General features: G+C 40.0%; 1 protein-coding gene across 3 annotated transcripts in view; it reads right to left on the bottom strand.

The window, feature by feature from the left end:
* The window catches only part of LOC100856792 (28S ribosomal protein S10, mitochondrial), a 32,688-nt gene that overhangs the window by 10,821 nt on the left and 9,787 nt on the right, over positions 1-12,080 (bottom strand). For all 3 annotated transcript variants that reach the window (XM_005100801.3, XM_013083904.2, XM_005100800.3), the window contains exon 2: positions 3,487-3,603. In XM_005100801.3, the coding sequence (XP_005100858.1) occupies positions 3,487-3,555 (69 nt within the window). In that variant the 5' untranslated portion in view covers positions 3,556-3,603. The remainder of the gene's footprint in view (positions 1-3,486; positions 3,604-12,080) is intronic.

Consider the following 12,080-nt stretch of genomic DNA (forward strand, 5'->3'; position numbering starts at 1 on the left):
TTTTCTTTTTTTTTTGCGCAACCCCCGCTCCATCCAGGCCCCCCGTTTATTACTTTCCAGCTTGCCACGAAGATCATGTGAAACATAATTTTATCTAAAATCATGATATCTGAATGAAACTTTTTTTTTTGTAGGCCTACATGATGGCAAATTACCCTCAGTATTAGTACAGGTACCGGGTTGGCTACCTGATTTTTCTGTGCATTTTAAAAACTTGTACATTTATTCATATTTTTTAATGAAACTGGTTTGTTCCTATTGGAAAAGTTGTCACAGTAACTTACTAAAATCACTAAAATTTCATGATCTCTTGTTCTTTTATTCACTGGAGGAGAAATAAAACAGATTTGTTACTACTAGTACAGGGGTATGAGGTTGAATGTGCCATCCCCCCCCCTCCCCCATTTATTCCAACCCCCCTTTTATTCGATACCTTAGAGTACAACCCAGGCATGAGCATGAGACAGTAAAATTGTCTAAAAGAAGATGGCCACCCATTGTCAAGGAAAAAATTACTTATCTTAATCTTAGACAGGTGGACATCTTACAGTGTCATTATGATGGAAAAAAAAATGCAAGGGGAGAAATGGGAAGTGGCCAATTGTACAGGTGGGTGTCCTATAACATGTGGCATTACAACAGGTTGGACTGTATTTTTACCATTTTACTTCAACTTTTATTACTCAGCGATGCTAATGACAACAAGTCCAAAAGGAGGAAAACCATCGGTGCCATGACCAAACCAGGGAGGAATTAGTAGGTATCAGAAACAAAATTTTCAAAAAAGCTGTACGTCAACTTTATCTGTTCCATATGAAAGGCCTGTGTCTCTTGAGAATATTAGTACCATTCTTTTATCTGTGTTAATTTTAGAGAAAATGGCTGCTGTTCTAAATATGATAAAATATTGCTAAAGTAGCCAACTGGCTGCAACCCCATGTTTGACAGACAATAAAAAAGTACCAAGTGCACCAAACATCTCCACATTAACATAGTACAATCACTATAACATAGATATCATGAAGCCATTTTTTTTTCAAGACTGAGAGATCAATACAAATCTGTATTCTATTGCCTAAAACATGATGATCTGTCGTTATTTCGACAAAAACACCGAGCACTGACCCAGTCGGCGCCCCACCGGCTCCTCGTGGCGAGCGAGTTGGCTCTATACTGCAGTGTAGCCTACCGAGTGTTCCTGCGTGGGGAGGGAGGCTGTGTGTGGTCACATGCTTTCCGGGTTTGACGGAAGGATTGATGTAAAATATGATTCTACGCTGATGACTTTATTCTAATAGTAATAGAAAATGAACTGATCTTTCTATTAGTAGGCTACTTTTCTTCGTGCCGGTATTTTACATATTTCGAGTTAAACATGATCCTCCAAACCATCAACGATATTGTTGAAGGCTGTCTATTAAAACACAATCAGGTGGTTTGGAGATCTCACACGTATGGCACCGAACCAGCTTGCCAGTAAAGCCTGCTACAGGAAAGTATCAGGGTACAAAGCAAGAGGAAGACCAAGAAAGACCTAAATTCAGGGTGTGAAGGATACCCTGAGAACATTCAATATTCCACCCAGCCAGGCCATCAAACTTGCAAGAGACAGGAAGCTCTTTCTCCCCTCGACACCCTACTAGAGGTACAAGAGGACGGATAAAGTAGGTAAGTACATAAGTCTATTCAAACGCCAAAGGCCAAAAATATACTATGGAAAGCCCTTCAAAACTCTAGTTCTCCGCCAATGAAAAGACAGTATCTAGTCATCAGTCTTTCCGTGAAGCATTCGCATGCACGGAGGTCAATTTTTTAACCGGCCCACCACGCATTCTGAATCTTTGTTCCGACCGCGAGGGGCTTCGGTTTCCATGGCGAGATGACGATGATTGCTTTGTGTAATTAAAAATTCGCGCTCTTTGAATTACATTTTCACATACATCGCGGCGCCCCGACTTTCGTGAGACTCGGGAGGACACCAGATCGCGGAGAAAGTTTCTTGGAAGGCCCAAAACCCGGAATTCCTCGGATCCGAGGAAGATTAGCATCACTGATTACTTCAAAGTCAAAGACAAAACTGTCCCAGTTCCTTAAAAAATAAATCCTTAGCAAAAGAAGTTGACTTTATTGTTTGTCAATTACACTCATAGAACACAAAAAGCAATGTAAAATGACGGACAATAAAACATCCCTTGAAAACCAGAACATAGTAAGAAGTACTGGAAACAATTTTAAGTTACCACCATAAAAAACTAAATGAAATCCAACACCAATGTCTACCCATTTACTTTTGTCATTATAGTCATCATGTTGAAATTAAATTCTTTATTATATTTGTGTCCATAAGGCATAGTCTGGTTACTACAACAAACAGAATATTTGCACTCACATAAATATACACATGGAATCATTTGCGGAGAAACATAAAACAAGAACAAAAGTACTTTCTCATGAAAATAGATAGCATGATGACAAGTGAAAGGCGTTAACCCTTTCACTGTCATACTAAAACATGCTTTGCAGCAGGTGAAAAGAAAATCCCCTAACCCAAGCCCGTCATTGATACAATGGGCTTTAAGCACAGGAATGCCCAGACACAGTCAGGAACACTGAATGATTTCATGAATTGACCTACAGATTCTATTTTCCTTCATTTGATCAGTCAACATCTTGGAAACAACTTCAAATTGTCTAACACTGATACCATCCCCATCTGAGCTATGTATCTGCGGCAAAAAGCCTGACATTTAGCTCAACTTTCACATTCACTTATCATGATAGCGCTGGTGCATCCAGACTCTGCTATACAAGATAAATCCGTGTTCGCTTGTGCTGATTGCAATTGCACACACTGTGTAGCGTAGAATTAAAAGGGTTAACACTACAAACACCAATCAAGGCATTCCTCTTTGACTCAGCTACATTATTCTCTCTCTTCAAGAGGATTTATGAATGAGCCATTTCCTTTATTATTCAGTAGCCTCACAGGTATGGTGTTCACCTGTCAACCTTACCTGAAGGTCCCAATCAGTGTTGGGTTCTGTCTTATGGTCTCTACACACCCCAATTCTAGGGTAGGTAGGATCCAGCACCTAGTTTTCTTGGATTTATATAAGGATGAAACGTTTCAAAGGTCTCATGTGTACTTTCCATGTATATGATAATAGGGCTACCATCTGGGAAAATTAAAAATTAATTCCAACCAAAACTGAAGCCACTATAGTCAGTATAAAGGGAATACCATTGAAAATGGCACTTGGCTGCCTGTGAGGCAAGGAATGATTCTACCTTCTCAGATAAGATGAGATCGCCATGAACTAAAAATCAACGACACCGACACTGTGAAATGAATACCTTACAGATAGTTAGATCTTGAGCTCTAGTAGGGATACGCAAAAAAAAGAAAGAAGAAACTTGAACTAATTCATCTAATAAATTATAAGCCAGGGAGCATACAACAAAGATAAATTTTTGGAATAACTTTACCTTCTGGCCATCATCAGTTGCTTTTTTCTCTGGGACTGTCTGTGTTGAAAATCTTGGTACTACTGACATGCACTGGAATTTGTTCAAGTCAGAAGGAGTGTTTCTCACTTTATTAACCTGTTGGAAAACATTGAAAACAAAGAAATGCTGAAAAATTAGTAATCAATACCATCAAAACAAACTAGAAAAAAACATCTCAGATTTTTTTCTGAACATAAAATCATCATCATCATCAATGCCTGTGCAGGCAATAGACTACAAACAAGCTCCTTCCATTTATTTTTGTCCCCGGCCATCCTTCCAAGCTCGTTCCAAGTGAGCTTCATCTCTCTCATGTCCCTTTACTCTCCACAAATCTCCTCTTTGTTTCCCCATGGCTTATCCCTGCCTCGTGCTCCCTGTGGGTTATACTGCAGCCACTGTCTTGTAAAAACTACAAAATCAGAAAACTGGTGTTAAAAGAACAGGTAGGAACTCCTCGAGCCATAACCCTGTGACACTAAACATAAATCCTGGGTACCTGAGCCAAAAACAAACAAAGAAATCTAAATGACACAAGAAACAAAGATAATGTTTAAAATATCTATTTACACATAATATGAAGCAGAATCTATCTATATCCACTATGCCTGTTTCTTGTGCTAGACCCTCAAGCACTTACTGTGTTTCTCTACAAATCTATACCTATATGTCTGGATAGAGACCTATTCTATTGTCCAAGACATGTTAATAATAATAATAATAATAAAATATATATAACATTTATATAGCGCTTTTCCAGAAAAGTTGCTTGCTCAATGTGCTTTACATCGGAATACCCATTTTCAAAACCTTTCTTACAACTTCCTTTCTTCTCATGCAATATAATACTTATGCGCACGCACGCACCCATGCACGCTCGCACGCACGCACGCACGCACGCACGCACGCACGCACACACACACACACACACACACACACACACACACACACACACACACACACACACACAATTTTTATGTAGACGTAGGCACAGAACAACTATAATTTAAAAAATAATGCTAAAAGCTTATGAAGGATAGGCCTGAGGGAACAGAAAATGCTTAAGATGTCTGTTATTTGAAGCTATCAAGTGTTCTTGTTTGTCCCCTGGGTAATCTGTTCCACAGAAAGACCTCTCTCCATATGATTTGTATGATTTTACGGGTGTCACAAGTAGGGTGTTATCGTTTGATATTTCTTGTAGATAAAAAGGAACAGTTTTATTTACACATTTGTGATTTGAAACACACGACACAGACTTTAAATATTATTCTTTCTTTTACATATAGCCAATGCAGTTCTTTTAATAGTGGAGTGACATGGTCTCGTTTTTTAGATCTTGTTATCAGTCTAGCGGCATTGTTTTGAATGATTTGTTAACGATTTAAATATTTGTTGTTCAGACCAGTTGGGAGTGAGTTACAATAGTCTAATCATCTAGAGATATGATAAGAGATGTTACAACACAGGACATGCTAGATTCTGCGTCCTTAAATATGTGTTTTTGAGTTATCACTGTTGAACTCTGCAACAACGAGAGTCAGGCAGAAGATAAAACAGAACACCATGACATAATAGCTGTCTCCCTACTGTCAGAATCCAATTGGGATATCAGCAGAATGTCTATTTGAGAAATGCCTACTCAGTATAAAAAAACTAGACTGCATTCAAAATCTTTCTGTACAGTATTTGAGCGTTAGTCTTATACATTTTTCTGAACTGCCTAAATAAAGGTCAGTTGGATCTCAGTTGCTATGCACTTTGTTTTCTTACTAAATGAGTCATTATAAAATGTCTGGCCAGGAACCGAAAACTAGACAGTCAAGCTACTACTCTGAGGCATACTTACTATTACTATTACCCCACCCACCCTTGTTGCCTACACGATATATTATGTTGTGTACAGTCACAGAGTAGGGTGGACAGTGAAAAGAAAATGCAGATGAGACACAAGTGCATACATGTAACATATCAAGGGGCTTTTAGAACAAATGGAGCCTCCTCTCTCTCTTCGCGGCGCCACCAGCAGCATGCCGAGGTGGGGAGTATTATACCGCCGACTATGGTCTAAACTCGCAAACTGTGGTGTTTCTTTTTATAGAATCTTATAGGGCTGGGCCACGATGTGGGGGTGGGTGGGTGGGGGAATGCATGCAAGAAAGAGGGGATGGGGCTGGGATGAAAGAAGTGGGGCGGGCCTTGGGAAGGAACGAAGGAGAATTAGGAAAAATTAAAAGAGAGAGAGAGAGACAGACAGAGAGAGATATTGTGATCAACTGACGGGAGGACGGACAGGGAGAAAAAAATAATTTTGTATGTATGTATAGTATAAGATTTTACGGCGCTCGCAACTGCTAAGGTCATATGAGCGCGCGAAACACAAGTTGTTCACCTCTGCGAAAGTTCACTTCACGACTGGCTAACTAATTTACTTTAAAATGCTAAAAAGTTAAAATATTCAAATTCGGTGTAAATACATTTGTGATCTAAAACAACTTTTAAGTAACAATAAAACATTTTAATAATATCAAATTCACTCTACAACTCGCCATAAAGGCCAATGGCCTTTATAAAATTTTTAATTCTGCTGGGAACAACGACGGAAAAAATATCCTGCAATTTCTTGCATTTATAATATTTCCTTCGGATCTCTCCAAAGTCTAGACATTCTGTTAAAATGTGTCTAATTGTAAAATCTGTGTCGCATCCGACAAAATTTTATTCTGTGCGCGAAACAGACTGTTCAATTATAATTAAAGAGTTTTATGCTATAGCTTAAAAATAAAGATGGGCAAAATAAGAAGAAAACTTGTCCAAGTAACATAAAATTATCAAACATACCAAATTATAAAGATAATCTTTCACAAGACGCTAAAAGATTTAATTATGCTAAAAAATGGTGAAAAATGTATTTTTTAAACTGAATTTAAGATTTATGACTGCATGACTCTTGGCGTGTGCCATAACTAGCTTTATGTGCAAGGAACAGCGAGCACAAAAGAGGGTCGATGCTAGCTTTATCTGACAGTATTATATGTCTTGGTCTATAAAAATAATAATAGATTATAGATTACAATAATTTTGTTTCCTATTTTTCACAAAGTGGTGTGCACAATACTTTCAAATATTTAAAAAAAGAGATAACAGCACCTTCGGACTTTTCGAATGAGATCAAAACTTAGCCTACTATTATTGATGCAGGAATAGTAATTTTTTGTTAGCTTGCGTCGTTACGTTCCTCTGTCCTTATCAATGAAGCGATCACTTAGCTGAACGTTCATGGTGATGGGCAATTATGTTGACACATATTTCCTTTTGAACCCAGGAATGTGTGTAACTACTCATTATGACTTATCAACTAGATCTAATGAGAGGGGGTTAGATCTAACTTATTCATGTCATGTGTTTGTAACACATTACGAATAGAAAGCTGAAGGTAGAGCATTGTTTTCAGACTTGACACCGCTTCACTCGGAGGAAATTGACGCTACCCAAGGAGATTAAAAGTAATGGAGGATGCTCTGTGGGCGGCACCGCACGCCTGATAGGAGCCCTCTCTCGCGGCAGAACTGTGGGCTACCTGCGCTGAGCGAATGCTTGACTCGCGCACTGAAATCTAGATAAGAAAGAAGGTTTTATTCCGAGGTCCTTGAGATTAGGCAAGTCAATTAGTAAAAATGCCTTGCATCTGTGTTGTATTTAAGTGTAAGAACCGATATGATGCTGCAGTGGACCGAAGTTTCCACAGTTAAGTTGTTTTCCTTTTTAAAAAATTGAAAGAAAGTGTTTTTATGCCCCCAGCAACACAACTTAGATCATTAACATTCATAAGAGGCTGGCTCCGGCGCTACCTGCCAAGGCCAACCCAGGCTGAAAGGGATACAATACCCCAGCAGAAAGACCGAGATACTCAATTTTTAAAAAAGTATTTTTATTCTTATATATATAATATATAATTATTATGTGTGTGTATGTATAAACATATTATACATTTATATTGCTTTCCATTGTGTGTGCAAATTAGATGCTACTGTTGTCTAAATGTAGATATCTAGAGGCTCCATTAGAATAGGAAATCAATACTCAACAACAATAATGGTGAATATTTTCTGTTAAAGAAACACCAAACCATATCAGATGAGGGGAGAGGGTAGGGTGGGGTGGATAAGGGTTTGAGTCTTGTTAGATAGAACTATACTCGGTTTAATTCTATTGTTGTAGTCTTCACCTAAGATCCCACAATCAATAATTCCGGTTCAGTTAAGATTCTGCTGTTAAAAAATAAACCAAACAAAGCAACAACAAATTTTAATACACAAGAGTCATCACTAAGATAAATTACCCCCCCCCCCTCCCGGAGTGTAATAAGAGACTAAAAACGCTGCTCTCCCTATCATACTTTACTGAACAAAAAACCCAAAAAACCTTCAAAGGTCATCCACGCTCATGCATGCGATCACACCTCCAAAGGTACTATTATCTCTTTTTTTTAAATATTTGAAATCATTGTGCGCTCCACTTTGTGAAAACCAGGAAACAAAATTATTGTAATCAATAATATTATTATTTATAGACCAAGAAATACTGTTAGCATTTCAGATAAAGCTGCCATCGACCTTCTGTTGTGTTCGCTATTCCTTACACATAAAGTTAGTTATGGCACACGCCTAGAATCCTGCAATCACAATATTTTAAATTCAGTTTTAAAGTATATTTTTTATCCATTTCTAATACTTAAATATTTTAACATCTTGAAAGATTATCTTTATAATTTGATATGTTTGATAATTTTATGTTACTTGGACAAGTTTACTTCTTATTTTACACATCTTTTTGATATTTAAACTAGATTATAACATAAAACTCTGAAAGAATTGAACAGTCCGTATCACACACAGAATTTTTTTTTCTCCCTGTCATTATTCGTCAGCCCGTCAGTTGATCACAATCTCTCTCTCTCTCTCTCTTCTCTGTCTCTCTCTCTTCTCTGTCTCTCTCTCTTCTCTGTCTGTCTGTCTGTCTGTCTGTCTGTCTCTCTCTCACTCTCTCTTTTTCTTTCTCTCTCTCTCTCTCTCTTATTTAATTTTTCCCATTCTCCTTCGTCCCTTCCCAAGGCCCGCCCCTCCTCTTTCATCCCTGTCCCATCCCCTCTTCCTTGTGTGCATTCCCCCACCCCGCCCACCCCCACAACGTGGCCCAGCCCGATAAGATTCTATAAAAAGAAACGCCACAGTTCGAGATTTAGCCCACACTCGGCGGCCATATTTGATCCCCACCGCGGCGTACTGCTCGTGGCGCCGCGAAGAGAGAGAGGAGGCTCCATTAGTTCTAAACTCCTTGACGCTACCATAAATAATTGTCACTTGTGAGGACCGGTAGGTCCAGATGAGTTCTACTCTTGTCATTTCGTTCTTGCATTATAAACATAGATCTAGATTCTAGAACTAATCTAGATTTTTAGATCTAGTGCACCTCAGTTTTGGTTGTTTTTCACTGATACTAGAATCTAGATTGTAGATCTATTAGAATCTAGTAGATCTAGATCTAGGCCTACTGTTGTTGTTTGCTGTTCATGGATGATGTGAAATTAGTCCGAGAGCCGGGTCTACATAAAGTACTAGAACCTTGTTTTTCATCATAAAGTTTTTTTCTTTGGTGATTCTGCTTCCTCGGGGTCTCTCGACATCATATCAGTCGGGGGCCAACTTGTATCTTATGGGCATTATTTTTTCTGCTGGTTGAAATACAATATGTAAGAATGATGAAGGACCGACTAGGGCTGGGCAATGAGTCGCTTTACCAAAATACGGATAATATGTTAGTACACTTCTTCGGCAAAAAATATGTTATGAACTGCTTCGGCAAAATCTCTTAGATAAACAGGTTAACATTACTTCATCAACAAATGGGTACACTCACTTCGGCAAACCAGTCAGGAAAGAGAGTTTAGACTCTGAATTCAGATAATATTTCATTGAGAATTATCCGGTTATCCAGATAGTTTATCCGGATTTTACCCACCTCTATACCATGTACGAGTCGACCAAGATTCGCGCGAGGGTACTAGGCGTAACACTAATAGCTCCTCTTGCCGTGATGTCACAGGATGCACCGAAAGGTGCACCGCACGGCCTGCTGTAATATGGACTCAGCTAGCAAAGCAAGGAGACATTGACAGACAGTGCTTCGTCACACCACACTTCCGTAAAAACAAAGAATGTAGGAAACCGCTACGTCACCACGAGGACGTGATGCGATCAGGCTGGTTCATGCAACATGCACATGCATACACACAGTGTCTCTCTCAATCACTTTTAAACACATACTGATGCGATAAAGAACCCATCGCTGATCAAATCGAGACGGATTAGTGGTCTACTGGAAGCAGCCGGCAACAAGATGATGGACTCAGTCAGAGACTTCCAGATGATGCTGAGTTTATACTGTGTCACAAGAACTGTGTGAGCACACATTGTTCCAGAGACCATATTTAAGCGATTTTTACTAAGGCAGAAGAGTGAGGAACTTTCTGAAGAAGAACTCAAACGTCATAGGGGCAGTACTAGTTCGTTTAATTTTCAAGAACATTGGGTTTTTTTTTGTGGAGAAGCATGCTCACTGATACTCCCGAAGACACCCAGATCGTTGGAAAAAGCCTACTTATTATGCCGAACTGGAGAGGAGAAAGAGAGGAAGATCACCAAAGAAGAACTACAAAAAAAAAAACGTGCCAAGGAACGTGCGGACAAATGGGGAATGGATGTCAACTTCCGTGTGTCATCAACAGTCAGTGATTTGGCAGACGCTAGGAATCAGAGAGACTGCCACTTCTGGTTCTACACAAACTATCCAACGCAATCAACTAGCTCACCTACAAAGCATGACTATGTCTTCGGTATGCTGGTTGACGACATTCGATGAAACAAATCACGAATATGGAATAGTGTGGAAGTCCATGAACGCTATATTGAACTTGGGGGGGGGAAGACAAATCGCGAAGTACACTCCTGAACCATGTATATCTGAAAAGCTACGTCCAGAATTGCTGACCCTGTCTCACCAGGTGTGGCTTCCATCCTCGTCTTCAGGAGCATGGCTTCAGTCTAGATGCATATTGTAAATGATGAAGGAGACTGCAATGGACGAGCCATATCATGCTTGATTAGTGTGATCAAAGCAGAATGCCCAAAGCAGAATCGCCATGCGTCCCCAACTCGTCTGCCTAGGGGATTTGTCATAAATGAGTGCAGCCTTTGCTATCGGTCCTCGCAGCCAAAGACCCCAAACTGGATTCTACACTGCCAGCAGCAATCATCGGCCACACTGTTACGAGTTCAGTCAGCAATTATTTCACAAACTTGCAACTTGGATTTTGTGTTCTGTTGAGTCGACAGAGGAAATTTATAGACGAGCTTCACACGTATGGAGTCACCACCTCATGCGACGAACCAAGGCGCTTTCGGTGTTCAGCTACTGTTGCTCTATGGCATCTGTTCCACGAGGACTGGCCTACTTTGACTATAAACATAGACTTGTTCAAGTTGTAGCTGACAAATCTGACACGCAGATATCATCTCCAAAAGGCCAAAAATCAATGCACGACTCAAACCGACACGCAGAAGTCAGAACAGGTGTGGGAAATGCAAGATATTCCAGCCATCAGGCGTCTCAGCAAAACAGAAACCAAGTCCGATAATCTGACACTTGGTGACGTTGCAGTTCAACAGTACACAGGAAACACGAAACCACTTATGCCGGAAGAACTGAGCCTGCGACATGTCTCATCTCTGGTCTTTCTTGTCACACGACAGGCTTCTCTGAATAGAACTGCAACTCAAGATCTGTCATTTTTTAAACAGGCACTCGGCGAAGACGCAAGACCTGAGTATGGAGGTTATAACACACAACGTACCCGCAGTGCAGAACAAAAACCCCAACCAAAGACAGATGTGACGTTCAGCCCATTCCTGGACATTATCCCATCTGAGCCAGACACCGTGAAGACAGCAATGGTTGAAGACAATGGTCTGACACAGCTCACTGGTCATGGATGGACAATATTCACCAGTGACTACCAGCTGTACAAAGAACAGTTTCAGAAGTTCATCCCAAGACTTGGTGGTATGCACATGCTGATGAGTTTTGTTAGTACTGTGAGATACCTGATGGGAGGAAGTGGCATTGAAGACATACTTGGCTCTGCATTTGTGGGGGTACCAAAAATGTTGACCCGGAAAAAAATACCCACAAAATGTAAAAGCATTGAGACTTCTTGTTGAGTAGTTACTGCAACCTATTCTCCCCAAAACTAACGTGCACACTATGGCTGCACTCACGTAAAGTCTCGTCACCAAAAGCACCCAGAGCAAAACCACAAGACTTTGGGTTGAGTGCTCCTTGACCCAGTGTTCATTGTGATGGCCTTTGTTCGGGCTGAGAGAGACGCTGACTGGACTCTTCACTTGTTTGCTGTGGAAAAGATTTCTTCCCCTACATCTTTGAGCCTGGAACGTCAACTATGCTCGCTACTGTCTTTACTATCTCCGATCCATGCAGCGCCTGCATCCACACGT

Source organism: Aplysia californica, unplaced genomic scaffold (genome assembly GCF_000002075.1).
Source record: "Aplysia californica isolate F4 #8 unplaced genomic scaffold, AplCal3.0 scaffold00261, whole genome shotgun sequence".
Lineage (NCBI taxonomy): Eukaryota > Metazoa > Mollusca > Gastropoda > Aplysiida > Aplysiidae > Aplysia > Aplysia californica.